The sequence below is a fragment of the Leiobunum rupestre genome, chromosome 2 (assembly GCF_980474605.1).
Source record: "Leiobunum rupestre chromosome 2, qqLeiRupe1.1.hap1, whole genome shotgun sequence".
NCBI lineage: Eukaryota > Metazoa > Arthropoda > Arachnida > Opiliones > Sclerosomatidae > Leiobunum > Leiobunum rupestre.
In genome coordinates this window covers 49,234,915-49,250,452 of record NC_143385.1, presented here as the reverse complement: position 1 = coordinate 49,250,452, position 15,538 = coordinate 49,234,915, and the positions used below count along the sequence as shown (strand labels likewise).

At 38.2% G+C, this 15,538-nt stretch overlaps 1 protein-coding gene across 1 annotated transcript; it reads right to left on the bottom strand.

Annotated features, from left to right (window-relative positions):
- Positions 1-4,544: 4,544 nt before the first annotated feature.
- LOC149957777 (uncharacterized) lies at positions 4,545-5,665 on the bottom strand. Its single transcript, XM_090167136.1, has 3 exons — positions 5,597-5,665; positions 5,216-5,534; positions 4,545-5,158 (listed from the first exon to the last, which is right to left on the bottom strand). Exons 1-3 carry the CDS (start codon positions 5,663-5,665, stop codon positions 4,545-4,547), a joined length of 1,002 nt encoding a protein of 333 aa, XP_090023262.1.
- Positions 5,666-15,538: the final 9,873 nt, after the last annotated feature.

The window sequence follows — 15,538 nt, the reverse complement described above, 5'->3', positions numbered from 1 at the left end:
AATGCGCGAAAGAATACGGAAAAATAATACGGTAAAGAATACGGGCGAAATGCAAAACTCGCTTACTTTCAATGCGCGAAAAAATAGGGAAAAATAATACGGTAAAGAATACGGGCGAAAAGCAAAACTCGCTAACTTTCAATGCGCGAAAAAATAGGGAAAAATAATACGGTAAAGAATACGGGCGAAAAGCAAAACTCGCTAACTTTCAATGCGCGAAAAAAAAGGGAAAAATAATACGGTAAAGAATACGGGCGAAAAGCAAAACTCGCTAACTTTCAATGCGCGAAAAAATACGGAAAAATAATACGGTAAAGAATACGGGCGAAAAGCAAAACTCGCTTACTTTCAATGCGCGAAAAAATACGGAAAAATAATACGGTAAAGAATACGGGCGAAATGCAAAACTCGCTAACTTTCAATGCGCGAAAAAATACCGAAAAATAATACGGTAAAGAATACGGGCGAAAAGCAAAACTCATTAACTTTCAATACGCGAAAGAATACCGAAAAATAATACGGTACGCGAAAAGCAAAACTCGAAAGAATAGCGAAAAATAATTCGGTAAAGAATACGGGCGAAAAGCAAAACTCGCTAACTTTCAATGCGCGAAAAAATACGGAAAAATAATACGGTAAAGAATACGGGCGAAAAGCAAAACTCGCTAACTTTCAATGCGCGAAAGAATACGGAAAAATAATACGGTAAAGAATACGGGCGAAAAGCAAAACTCGCTAACTTTCAATGCGCGAAAGAATACGGAAAAATAATACGGTAAATAATACGGACGAAAAGCAAAACTCGCTAACTTTCAATGCGCGAAAGAATACGGAAAAATAATACGGTAAAGAATACGGGCGAAAAGCAAAACTCGCTTACTTTCAATGCGCGAAAGAATACGGAAAAATAATACGGTAAAGAATACGGGCGAAAAGCAAAACTCGCTAACTTTCAATGCGCGAAAAAATACGGAAAAATAATACGGTAAAGAATACGGGCGAAAAGCAAAACTCGCTAACTTTCAATGCGCGAAAAAATACGGAAAAATAATACGGTAAAGAATACGGGCGAAAAGCAAAACTCGCTTACTTTCAATGTGCGAAAGAATACGGAAAAATAATACGGTAAAGAATACGGGCGAAAAGCAAAACTCGCTAACTTTCAATGCGCGAAAAAATACGGAAAAATAATACGGTAAAGAATACGGGCGAAAAGCAAAACTCGCTAACTTTCAATGCGCGAAAAAATACGGAAAAATAATACGGTAAAGAATACGGGCGAAAAGCAAAACTCGCTAACTTTCAATGCGCGAAAAAATACGGAAAAATAATACGGTAAAGAATACGGGCGAAAAGCAAAACTCGCTTACTTTCAATGTGCGAAAGAATACGGAAAAATAATACGGTAAAGAATACGGGCGAAAAGCAAAACTCGCTAACTTTCAATGCGCGATAAAATACGGAAAAATAATACGGTAAAGAATACGGGCGAAACGCAAAACTCGCTAACTTTCAATGCGCGAAAAAATACGGAAAAATAATGCGGTAAAGAATACGGGCGAAAATCAAAACTCGCTAACTTTCAATGCGCGAAAAAATACGGAAAAATAATACGGTAAAGAATACGGGCGAAAAGCAAAACTCATTAACTTTCAATACGCGAAAGAATACCGAAAAATAATACGGTACGCGAAAAGCAAAACTCGAAAGAATAGCGAAAAATAATTCGGTAAAGAATACGGGCGAAAAGCAAAACTCGCTAACTTTCAATGCGCGAAAGAATACCGAAAAATAATACGGTACGCGAAAAGCAAAACTCGAAAGAATAGTGAAAAATAATACGGTAAAGAATACGGGCGAAAATCAAAACTCGCTAACTTTCAATGCGCGAAAGAATACGGAAAAATAATACGGTAAAGAATACGGGCGAAAAGCAAAACTCGCTAACTTTCAATGCGCGAAAGAATACGGAAAAATAATACGGTAAAGAATACGGGCGAAAAGCAAAACTCCCTAACTTTCAATGCGCGAAAGAATACGGAAAAATAATACGGTAAAGAATACGGGCGAAAAGCAAAACTCGCTAACTTTCAATGCGCGAAAAAATACGGAAAAATAATACGGTAAAGAATACGGGCGAAAAGCAAAACTCATTAACTTTCAATACGCGAAAGAATACCGAAAAATAATACGGTACGCGAAAAGCAAAACTCGAAAGAATAGCGAAAAATAATTCGGTAAAGAATACGGGCGAAAAGCAAAACTCGCTAACTTTCAATGCGCGAAAGAATACCGAAAAATAATACGGTACGCGAAAAGCAAAACTCGAAAGATTAGTGAAAAATAATACGGTAAAGAATACGGGCGAAAAGCAAAACTCGCTAACTTTCAATGCGCGAAAGAATACGGAAAAATAATACGGTAAAGAATACGGGCGAAAAGCAAAACTCGCTAACTTTGAATGCGCGAAAAAATACGGAAAAATAAAACGGTAAAGAATACGGGCGAAAAGCAAAACTCGCTAACTTTCAATGCGCGAAAAAATACGGAAAAATAATACGGTAAAGAATACGGGCGAAAAGCAAAACTCGCTAACTTTCAATGCGCGAAAAAATACGGAAAAATAATTCGGTAAAGAATACGGGCGAAAAGCAAAACTCGCTAACTTTCAATGCGCGAAAAAATACGGAAAAATAATACGGTAAAGAATACGGGCGAAAAGCAAAACTCATTAACTTTCAATACGCGAAAGAATACCGAAAAATAATACGGTACGCGAAAAGCAAAACTCGAAAGAATAGCGAAAAATAATTCGGTAAAGAATACGGGCGAAAAGCAAAACTCGCTAACTTTCAATGCGCGAAAGAATACCGAAAAATAATACGGTACGCGAAAAGCAAAACTCGAAAGAATAGCGAAAAATAATTCGGTAAAGAATACGGGCGAAAAGCAAAACTTGCTAAGTTCAATGCGCGAAAGAATACCGAAAAATAATACGGTACGCGAAAAGCAAAACTCGAAAGAATAGCGAAAAATAATACGGTAAAGAATACGGGCGAAAAGCAAAACTCGCTAAGTTCAATGCGCGAAAGAATACCGAAAAATAATACGGTACGCGAAAAGCAAAACTCGAAAGAATAGCGAAAAATAATACGGTAAAGAATACGGGCGAAAAGCAAAACTCGCTAACTTTCAATGCGCGAAAGAATACCGAAAAATAATACGGTACGCGAAAAGCAAAACTCGAAAGAATAGCGAAAAATAATTCGGTAAAGAATACGGGCGAAAAGCAAAACTCGCTAAGTTCAATGCGCGAAAGAATACCGAAAAATAATACGGTACGCGAAAAGCAAAACTCGAAAGAATAGCGAAAAATAATTCGGTAAAGAATACGGGCGAAAAGCAAAACTCGCTAAGTTCAATGCGCGAAAGAATACCGAAAAATAATACGGTACGCGAAAAGCAAAACTCGAAAGAATAGCGAAAAATAATTCGGTAAAGAATACGGGCGAAAAGCAAAACTCGCTAAGTTCAATGCGCGAAAGAATACCGAAAAATAATACGGTACGCGAAAAGCAAAACTCGAAAGAATAGCGAAAAATAATTCGGTAAAGAATACGGGCGAAAAGCAAAACTCGCTAAGTTCAATGCGCGAAAGATTACCGAAAAATAATACGGTACGCGAAAAGCCAAACTCGAAAGAATAGCGAAAAATAATACGGTAAAGAATACGGCCGAAAAGCAAAACTCGCTAACTTTCAATGCGCGAAAGAATACCGAAAAATAATACGGTACGCGAAAAGCAAAACTCGAAAGAATAACGAAAAATAATTCGGTAAAGAATACGGGCGAAAAGCAAAACTCGCTAAGTTCAATGCGCGAAAGAATACCGAAAAATAATACGGTACGCGAAAAGCAAAACTCGAAAGAATAGCGAAAAATAATACGGTAAAGAATACGGGCGAAAAGCAAAACTCGCTAACTTTCAATGCGCGAAAGAATACACCTATCTTCTTATATATGTCTTAAAGACGGAATGCAAGGGGCTTTTTTTGAAGAGTGAGATTTTGTTTTAAAATTTGGTCAATAGATGGCGCGGCTATTCATATATTTTTAAACCAATTGGAGGACAGAAAAAAATTATAGTTTTAATTAAAATGGCGGTCGTAGGACAAGGAGGTATTATTTTTCCTATTATCGGTTATGTTCCTTCAATTACAAATGTTCCAATTTTTACGGAAAAAGATATTGTTACTTATTATCGATCTAAAAATGATACGGATGATCACTTTAAAAAAAGCTATAAGCTATTCGTCGAAGAATATGTGGAAAGGAAAAACATTTCGTCGCTTACAGATAGGTAAGCCTTGCATTAAAAGTACCTTTTGGTATTTACTGTACTTTTACTAATACGAAAATTATCGTTTCAGGAAAAACCTAGTCATCTACCTAAAAGGGAAGTGCTTTAGGAGCCAAAAAACAAGAGAACATCCATATACGGTTTTGGCAGCCATGCATCTAATAGAAGGAATAATAATAGACTCCTATTGCGAATGTAGGTACATGTAGTTGATCCAAGAAATACATGTAGCGCTTATTACACTTTCAGACACGTCAAAACGAAAAGCAAGGTCCTTCACAAACAGCCCAAGTCTTAGTCGCATCAGTATGACCAAAAATTGGTCCATAACAGAGAGTGCTCGCGGTCTTCCGGCTGGGGATGTAGAATCTACTTTTGTTCGCTGCCCTCTCCACCAAACAATGTTTTCTCCATTTGGTCCTGGATTTAAAAATTCAAACAAGCTCATAAGCTTTTCATAATTAGGAAGACCAGTATAAAAACATATATCTTCATCACTGTCTTTTATGGCATCAAAGCTTATTATTCTTTTTTTCAATTGTCCTTCCAGCCAGTTAGATTTGGCCATTTCTTCATTCAGAAGAGTTTTTGAATTTTCTAGATTGCGGGTTAAAACTTTATTCTTTTCTTCTTGAAGCGCCAATTTAATTCGAAGCCCATCGATTAAATGTTTGCTTTTAGATTTTTCTTCGTCGAAAGCAGCTCTATTATTTTTAAGACTTTGAGTCAATTTTACTATTAAGCTTTTGTAAATCGAATTTTGTTTCTCCACTTCACTCTTCTCTCTCTCCAAAACTTCTATTGAAAAAGTAGGTTCTTCATTAGATTAAGGTTGATGTCGTACTGCAGTAGAACTGGCATTTTCATTCATATTGATATCCGCAGCTTTTTCAGATACACTAGTAACAGTTTCAGGTTCCGGAATTTCTGGTGAGACAGTCGTTTGTGAAGGACCTAAATTTTCAGACGGTTCCCATTTAAATTTAGAAGGTATAGCACCATTTTTGAGTCTTGTCCTCTTGTTCCCAACGCTAGCTAGGAAATCTTCATTCTTAAAATGTGAAGAGCAAACATATATGCAAGCTACAGAGTTGTAGAGGTAATCACGCCGTCTGATCTTTTGGATCCACTTTTTCCGTAAAGGTTCTTGAGACGGAACTTTATGATATGTTATCTACGAATAAACAAACTCTTATTAGCAACGTTACATAAGCAAATTCAAGCTAATCGTCTTACTTTGTTTCCAAAACCATCCGTTGGTCCCTTCTGATTACATTCTAAAACACAACAGTACCGACTGCCCATAGCAAAGGCTTAGAAGCAATTCAGAATTACACTTAAAAAAAACTAATTCCGTACTTAAAATTACTTCCCAGTATATAAATAGGTTGAAACGTGCCTTATCGAGATGTGTCCGTAATTTAAATTGAGATAATTGTAATTAAAATCGACGAAATACCTTAGAAAGAGCCAAAAGCACAACACCTAATAGCCTAACTGATAACATTTCCCTCGCATATTTTAGACCAATGAAATCAAACTTTCATATACATATTTAGACCAATGAAATCAAACTTTCATATACATATTTAGACCAATGAAATCAAACCTTCCTATGCCGCCATCTATGTAGTAAATCGGAAATTAAAAAAACACTCTTCGGATTTGCCCCTTCAGTTCAGCCATATAGTATGGAATATGAAGAATGGTGTATACCGAAAAATAATACGGTACGCGAAAAGCAAAACTCGAAAGAATAGCGAAAAATAATTCGGTAAAGAATACGGGCGAAAAGCAAAACTCGCTAAGTTCAATGCGCGAAAGAATACCGAAAAATAATACGGTACGCGAAAAGCAAAACTCGAAAGAATAGCGAAAAATAATTCGGTAAAGAATACTGGCGAAAAGCAAAACTCGCTAAGTTCAATGCGCGAAAGAATACCGAAAAATAATACGGTACGCGAAAAGCAAAACTCGAAAGAATAGCGAAAAATAATTCGGTAAAGAATACGGGCGAAAAGCAAAACTCGCTAAGTTCAATGCGCGAAAGAATACCGAAAAATAATACGGTACGCGAAAAGCAAAACTCGAAAGAATAGCGAAAAATAATTCGGTAAAGAATACGGGCGAAAAGCAAAACTCGCTAAGTTCAATGCGCGAAAGAATACCGAAAAATAATACGGTACGCGAAAAGCAAAACTCGAAAGAATAGCGAAAAATAATACGGTAAAGAATACGGGCCAAAAGCAAAACTCGCTAACTTTCAATGCGCGAAAAAATACGGAAAAATAATACGGTAAAAAATTTTTGTTGGCCCGAGACTAATTAGCGGCTAAGAATGCTCCCTTAACCATACCCCTCTCGTTATCATACGAACGAGTCACGTGGACAGGCGCTTGTGCCGGGGGTCGTTAGAGTAGGACGATTGCACTTTACAGCTCGTTTTCATCGCTTTTTCCGGCAATGATCACTTTCCGAAAATGAAACAAGTCGTCGAAGTGGGATATTCCACCAGCGTTTTTAAAACCCATGCCAAGCCTAGAAGAGTTAGGTCTAGTCTCAAAATAATCTGCAAAAACTCCAACCTTGTAGATGCCCCAGAAATGATCAACCTGAATTTTAACTATTTTTTCCAATAAACCTGCTTCTTTTATTTGACAATGCAAATGTATTTTATAACCTGAGTCTTCGAAAACTTCATTAATTTGCATATTAATTGAATTAAAAGTTAATATTCGCTCCTAAGCCTTGGTTGTTCAAACTGGTTAAAAATATTTTTTTAAATGTTCTGAAATAATTTCCCTAATAAGATTTATTAAAACTGCATAAGTTAGTATCTCGATATTTGATTCTTAATGCCGATTTAAACTGAATAGTAGGAAATAATTATTTCGTTAAAATTTAGCTAAATCTTCTTCGCGGGTAGGAAAATCGTGATTAAGTTTCCCGCTCATCGGATACTTATATTTATTTATAACCATCAATTTTGACATTAATCAAAAAATATAAACAAACATACTAGGTTCAAAAATGTCAATCCGCTCAGTAACGCTCAACTGATTTTTCTCGTTTCCGGTTTCGACGTCACGTTGCTCAACGCTTTCGTCACTTGCGCCACAAAGTCAGCGACTACAAGAGTCGGTTTTTTCGTGGTAAAACTGTATAATGACGTCACCACAAGCCTAGAATGGAGGGACATGAAGGCTTTGCATTTATTTGGATATTGGCTCGGTTATTGGTTCGTTGCGATAAAATCCACGGTCAGGTGATCAGCGACCACAAGAACCAGTTTTTCGTTGCTAAACGGAGTAATAATTATATTGACAAATCCTAAAATATTACGAAAACACAATTTTGAGCTCGTGGATTTCAAATGACTAAAAGTCTGAAACGGTAGTTCTCCCGAATTTACGGCCCCGTTTTAAAGAGAAGCCTCCGAATGGAAATGATTTATCGTCATCGCAAAAACAGAAGAAAGGAGTTAAGTCGCTGGTGGATTTGACATCTCCTCGAGAGATTGTCGCCGGTGCAAATTTAGAATTTGGATCTGGATCGGTTTTTAACGAAGATCGCCTTCTCTTACGACTGGGCACCATGTTAGATAGTAAAATGAAATCATTTAAACTGGACCTTACGAAAGAGCTTGAGGAAACGGTAGAGAGGAAGTTTTCAAACCTTCAGCTAGATTTGGAAACATATTGCAGCGACTTAATTATTGAGAAATTGAAGGATGATGTTAAAAATACCAAGGAAGATTTACTAAGTTAGCTGAAAAATGGGACAAGGCACAGGCTGATATCGAGGAGCTTCAAAGAAAACTTGCGGATCAGGATCAGGGTTCAGACAGGTTTAAAGGGAACGCTATGAGTCAAGAAGGACTACGCCCAACGAAATCTCTGGAAGCTGTCGTTAAAAATGCAGTGTATGAATTTTCACAGAAAAAAGATAAAGTGAAGAATCTTATGGTATTTGGGACTGCAAATAACGTCATTGATAGCCCCAAAGAGGCCGACCTATGGATCTGTAAAAATTTAAATTTGAAGAAAGGGGACATTAAAGTTGTTAATTGTGAGCGATTTGTACAACAAGCTGGGATGCCTGACGATGGGAAATCGCGACCGATAAAAATAACGGTGGAAAGTGAGGACATGAAAAGATTAGTTCTACGTAATGTTAAAAATTTTAAAGGGAAGGAGATTTGCGAGGGTGTGACTGTCCGTGCTGATTTAACAAGACAAGAACGCTGGAAACGAAATCGGTATTTTTCCAAACTTCAGGGGAAAACGACAAATGACGTGCCCAAAATAGGTGATCAAATGGTAAACGTTGCTTCGAAGTCCGGTGAGCCAAGAAATGGTCAACCGGCGATAAATTCCGATCAGTGACGTTTTCCAAGGAGGTGTGGTGGGAGGGTGAAGGCAAGAGCGAGGAGGAGGGCGAGAAAGAGGGAGAGCGGAAGAAATTGCCTTGACCAGAGTACGTTAGATATTGGCTTTCTTAATATCGAAGGTGGAAGACGAAGAGAAGTGTGGCTGGAGCTTCAAAATCGTATGGTGGAGAACAATATTCCGGTGTTCTGAACAGCTGAAACGTGGTTAAGCAACGATGAACGTCCTGACCTTCTTCCGGGTTTTGTTGGTATGGCGTGAATCGAAATGACGGGAAAAAACGCCGTGGTGGAATTGGAGTATTATATCGAGAAGAAATACCATGTCGTTGTGTTAAAGAGTGCGCCAAACATTTTTGGTTTTCGTTGAAGACTACTTTTGGAGTCATTCTTGTGGCGGTGATACATTTGGCTACGGGAACCGGCCATGAAGTTAACGATTGGAATGATGAGATTTTTCAATGTCTTTCGGTGGATTTGATCACTTTAAATCCGAACAATGTTATTCCTACGTATGTGGTTGGGGACATTAGTGGCCATGTTCAAGAAGAAATGGTCGTTGCGCAATGGAGTGGGCGGCCAAACATGAGTTTGATTTTCTTAACCTCGATTTGGAAATTGACTTGGTCGGCAAAAGGTATGCACTCGAGTATTGATTTTGCTCTGTGCAACTCATCTATGAAGGAAAGGATCCGATCGTTAGTGATTGACGAAGATGGTATTCTCGGTTTGGGAAGTGACCACAATGCCTTGATAGCTACTGTGGTAGGAGCGGATTCGAGAAATAACAAAATTCCGGTGGTTCAATGTCAAAGAAAATGGCGTACTGGAGACATTAAGAAAATGGCGACGTAGGGTCAAGAAGTTGATAGGCTGGTACGAGACGAGGCGGATCTTTCGTATGAGTCGTTGCTAGCCTCCATTACGCGGGTGGCATTAGCCAAGCTTGGGTTCACAAAACCTGATGGTCGTGTACGACTCCAGAAACATTGTTTGACGCTGAAGTGAAACAAGCCATTCAAGATAGAAAACTGGTCAATCGTATTTATCGGCGGATCGCGAGAAAGAAAAATCTTACCCTTGACGTGAAATTGGAGAAAGAAAGACTATGGAAAGATTTTTTGGTGAAGAAACAAGTGGTTAAACGCCTAGTTTCGACGAAAATTAAGATTGTAAATGCTCGTACGGAACTTGAAATTAAGAACGCGGGAAATTTGGCTGCTAAGAAATTTTGGAAACTCTTCAAGGATGATAAGTTGGGTCCTCGACCTTCGTTGCCTGGTATTAAAGACGTCAATGCTGTGGTTCTCAAGAAGAGTACGGAGATTGCAGGACGCACAGAGAGCTACGTTCTGGATGAAGAAAGGAGGCTTCGTATGATACACGAATCAATTTCGGTGGTGCCGCCTTGTATCGACAATCCCACACAAGATACACTCAAGCATTCAATATCAATAGAAGAACTGAACGTTGCCATAAATGCCGGAGAAGACAAAATCTCAAATGAGCTGATTCACGCTCTTCCTGAACTGTCTCGCCGCGCGTTGTGTGAACTCTTCAATCGTGTGTTGGCTTCAGATGAAATACCGGAGGCTTGGTCGGCAACTGAAATTCGGTTGATATTTAAAGGCGGGGATAAGGATCCGGAAGATCTTAACGCATACCGGCCTATTGCGTTATCTCAATGCCTGTCGAAGCTTTACCTAAGCATACTGAAAAGTCGACTCAGTGCGTTTGTCGAAGAGAAGAAAATATTGGGCGAACTTCAGAATGGCTTTCGCAGAGATCCCAGAGGATCTGATAATCTGTTTACGCTATCTCAGCTGATCGAAATTGCACGTTTGGAAGACCGGTCCCTTTACGTCGCCTTCTTGGACTTACGGAAAGCCTACGATAGTGTAAACAGAGACACTCTGTGGAGGATTAAGGACAACCTTGGCGTTCCTGTTGCGTTTGTGAATCACTTAAAGGCAATCTATGCGAATACCTTTTACCGTTATTGGTTCGACAACGTCTCAACTGGATATATTCGTTCAAATATTGGTCTGAAGCAGGGATGTCCAATGTCACCCTTGCTGTTCGCACTTTTTCTTCAGCCACTTGACCAGCGACTTTCTACTTCAAACTTAGGCTTTCGTTTACCGCACCCGTCGTCTGAAGTTGGAACTATCATTTGTGGCCAGTTTTTTGCAGATGATATTTACGTAACTGCGGAGAATTTGAGGGGCCTCCAAGGTCTGTTGGATATTGCTAGCGTTTTTGCGTCTGAGTGTGACTTGGAGTTTAGTGGAGAGAAGTGTCATGTCCTGCAGTTTAGTGGGCTGAACAATGGAACCAGCCAACCCTTGTTTCTCCAAGGTAGCAGAGTGCAAAATTCGAACAAAGTGACATATCTTGGTGTATCTTTGGGTACTAACTGGGAATATCTGGAACTTCACGAAGCCAGGTTGGGTACGAAGGTGGGTCGGCTTCAAGGAGCCATCAAGCATAAAGGTCTGCACTCATACAATGCGTACACGGTCACGCGGACTCTATGGAAACCAGTGGTGGTTCCGAGCCTTTCATATGCCAACGATGTCATTTGCCTAAGGGAACCAATTTCGCGTCGGTTGGAACAGGCTCAGTTTGTCGTGGGTAAGGCTGCCGTCGAGGGAAATTTTCTCACGGCGAAAGCGGCAGTTAAAGGAGAACTAGCTTGGTCCGAGTTCGTGGAGCGAGAAGCTATGAATAAACTGTCGTACTTGGGCCGTCTCATGAAAATGGAGAAGGATCGTGTGGTTGTCAAAGTGTTTCGTTATCTTAGGAGAAAAGGCCACCAAACCCGCTGGAGTAGGAGGCTCCAATTCGTAGACCGCATGTATGGTATTGGTTCTAAGAAACGGAGTGCAGCAACTTCGGTCAAAGAGTGAACTGGGATTATCGAAAAAGCTGTGAAGGAGAACGCTAATAAACGCTGGCGACTAGACATCGCCAAGCACAGAAGTTTACGGATATACGCTAACAAGGAAACTGTGGGACCAACGATCGTCCAAGTCACCTCCTTTTCCAAGCGAGAACAGGTGCTTTGCCAACTGCTGCAAGGTTCAGCGAGATCTTTGGTGATGACCCCAAGTGTCCCCTGTGTGGCGCGCCATGTGAAGATGTTGCGCATATTTTGGTAGAATGCGATAGGTTTATTTCCGTCCGGGTGACGTATACTTTCGCTGAAGAGCTTGATAAATCAGACGACTGTTTGGCTTACCTCCTGGGCTTCTATGGTGCCGGTAAGACTGTGTGGAATGATGTAACTGTTACGAAACGCCTTCTCGGCCGCTGGGAAGCTTTACGAAAGAGCCATTAACGCTCCTCCAATAGTTACACCGGCTTTGTTTAATTTGTCTATTAGTTTTTTTATTTTAAAGATTTCATTCATAAAAAGGTAATCGTTAATTATAATTATAGTTTCAATATACTCGTGAGTTCATGTAAGGTGAATTCCTCAATGACTTAAAATGGATTTGTTTGTATAAAAGAGTAAATAAATATCTATCTATCTATCTATCCCCAATTTCCACCATAAAATTCCTTGTTTTTAAACGAAACGTAATCATAATCAATAACAAAATAAATATTAATATATTACAATTTAATTGATATATTAAAAATTTTCCAGTTTCCAATATCCGCTTTAATACTTTAGGCGCCTTTTTGGCGCCTCCCTGACCGTGGAGCCCGGGGCGTATGCCCTCCCCTGCCCCGCTCACTACGCCTCTGAGTAAAACCACTTATGAACCCAATTAAGACACAAAAAAAACTGATGAAGTAATCCATCATATAGCTGGCTACATTTTCAGAAAAATTTCGATGAGATATGAAGAACTAGAATTAAAAAATCTGTTTAAAAATTGCCTTTTAGATAAACCACACAACGTTGAAGACTTTGCTAAATGGTCCCGAGATTTAAGCAGGGGAAGTCTAATTATTTTAAATAGTGCAAGATTTCATTTATTTAAAGAAATTAATGTTATTTGCAAACCTTATTTTGAAAATGGTTTATTTAATTCAAATTCAGACAGAAAAAGCGAAATTATAAAAAAAATCAAAGAAAGTAGCGTAATTGCCAAATGGGAGCAACTGTGGGGTGACAATAGTTTAAATACTAGAGAAAAGGCACTGAAACTTTTGATAGATACTTTTATCAATTGTAGGGGTAAAGCACTGAAGGATTTTTACAAAATTAAGTTTGCACAGGCTCAAAGAATTAATTTATCAAAGAAAAAAGGGTTAAGACGTACATTCAAAGAAAATCATGAAATTAAGGGGAGCTTCTGAAATTGTAAAACATTATAAGATTGTGATAGATCTCTAGTCAAAAACCAATAGTCAAATTACTTTTTTTATTTCAAATGAATTTATTTCATGTTGCTAAAATGTTCCCAATGAGACCACAATGGATATAATTAAAGAAGTTGATTTTTCTTGCATTTTGTTGTGTTTCCTCGACTTGTTTTATTTATTATTGGTTTCATAATTTTGAACTTCCTTTCACTAAAACTAAAATTTAGCAAATCCGGATTTTCGTGGCATCCAACTGCTCTTCTGTGTTTGCCAAGGTTCCTTCTTTGGGGACATCGTAGGACTCCGCTTCTTCCTTCCACTCGCTTAGGTACCCCAGAAAATCATTCCGGAGCCACTTAAATTAATAGAAAATAATTATCTACTACTAAAAATAAAATACCTCAAATCTCCAGTCGGTGATGGATATCTATGGATCTACATCACAATTTCTATGGCGTTTTCTGGCAGACAAGTTCCTAGTGTTTAACATGTCAAAAAATCTGTTGAAATATTTGAAGAATGCTACTGTTTCTGATGCTTCCTTGCCAACTAATTTTTCCATCGCTTTTGCCACAGTCATACTTATAACTTGTGTAGCTAATTTCACACGCATAGCGTAAAATGGTCCCAGAGTAATGTGGTTATTTGTTAACTTCGGACACAATCTTAATTGGGAACTAGAATCCTTTTTAAACATTTCTTCAACATGAGATGATGATACCATTTTTCTTTAAGAGTCTAGTATTTTTTTGTGAACCACTATGAAATAAGCAGTTCCTTACAGTTTTAATTAAGTGTGGCGGATCTGATATGTAAAAAATAGCTCTTGGTTCCTTTTTTGCCGAGTAAGGATTTAATGACTTGTAGTCTGTACTCATTTTGATATATTTTTGATTTATCGCAGACTTGTCACAAGTTACTGTTAAAATTGTGAATCCATTTGTTTCCAGAATTTCAATGGCTTCTTCCATTATTGAAAATAATTCCTCTGCTTGATGACGTGGCATGGAAAATATGCTAGAACATGTTTAAAATTTGTTGTCAACCCTTTTACCATTAGAACCATAACGTAGGTAGCAATCGGAAGATCTTCATTACATATTCCATTTCTGTTGGTTTCTTCGATTTGAAGTTTATTTCCTGCCTCATTTAAATGATGAAACCCAACCACTTCACCAGTGTTAGCTCGATATATCAAATCTTCCTTGATTCTCATCTCATCCACAAGTAGACCAAAGTATTTTTGATACTCTTCTACTGATTCTAGGTCTATTTTTTGTTTCATCTCTTGCACAGCTTCAAATGTGAATCCACTTTTGACCGAAAACAAACTGGAATATTTGTATAAACAACTTCCGCTAGGAAGTGGAATAACTTCCCTAAATGCCTCATAGGCACATGTTGATTTGGACTTCAGGTATAAGCACCATTTTATAATGGCGGGATGCCATTTTGCAGGCCTTATTATTTTCTCTTTCAAAAGTTCAAATTGCTCTCTAAGTAGCAGGCGCAGAAAATTATCCTTGCTGCAAAAGGGATCTTCATCTAAAATACCGTCAAATAATTTGTTTTGAATGCCAAGAGTTTTAAATTTTAGTTGATTCTTCAATTTAACAATTTTAGCTTGAAGTCAGTTAATTTTTTTTTTCATTTCTTGTTTTTCACAGTAATTTCTCTTACAAAACTGTTGTTGTTGAGTTTTTGTCATATAGCAAGTATTTACACTTTTTAGAGGCTGAGCTTCAGATTTCTTCATTCTACTTAATCTCTTAGTGAGTATGCTTCTTATATGTCCACAGTCTTTACATCTCGTTATCAGTGCCCCCGCCAGCAGTAGGCACAAGTAGGCACGTGCCTATGTTCAAAAATTATAGGCCTATTTTAAACTAAAAGTTTAAAAAAATTGCCTCTGGGGCCTCCAAATGTGATTTTTAAATTTTATTTATTTTTAAAAATTGGTCATCTAGCCCCCTAAAAAAAGAACTCCCATTCAATTCCAATTTCCAAGAGACCTAAATGACCCTAACAAAACGTTCTCTTTCGAACCACCTATACTCGAAATCAATATTACTTGAGTACACAACCAAAAGCAGCGAACTCTGTGGTTTCTGCTTTTGGTAGTGTAGTCTGTTAACATTGATATAGAGTATATGACAAAAGACTTGCCCTGGATGGGGAAGTCCGTCGTGCAAGGAAAGCAGCAAAAAATACCACCTGTTCGCCTGAGTGATAACTTAGCTCCAACTAACACAATAAACATAAACTTAGTTTCTAGGAATTCTACAAAAGGGGGCATAAAGTGAGAAACTGGATTTCTTTAATACGACTTAAACCGTTGCAACGCTTAAACGAAGGGAAATCCCCGCGGAGCTGAAGTGGAAGCGTAAAGCATCGTACCAGTCACTACTTTGAATAGAGAGCGTCCTGGGGATTATGGTTTTTTCTTTTTTTCACTTTGTCCCTTTGGCGAAATC

Bases quoted from the DNA above. Each gene is read 5' to 3' on its own strand.
- LOC149957777 (XM_090167136.1), bottom strand. From the start codon at position 5,665: ATGGGCAGTCGGTACTGTTGTGTTTTAGAATGTAATCAGAAGGGACCA. The intron at 5,535-5,596 runs GTAAGACGATTA...GTTTATTCGTAG, and splicing joins CGGATGGTTTTGGAAACAAA to ATAACATATCATAAAGTTCC. The intron at 5,159-5,215 runs GTTCTACTGCAG...CTTTTTCAATAG, and splicing joins CAATATGAATGAAAATGCCA to AAGTTTTGGAGAGAGAGAAG.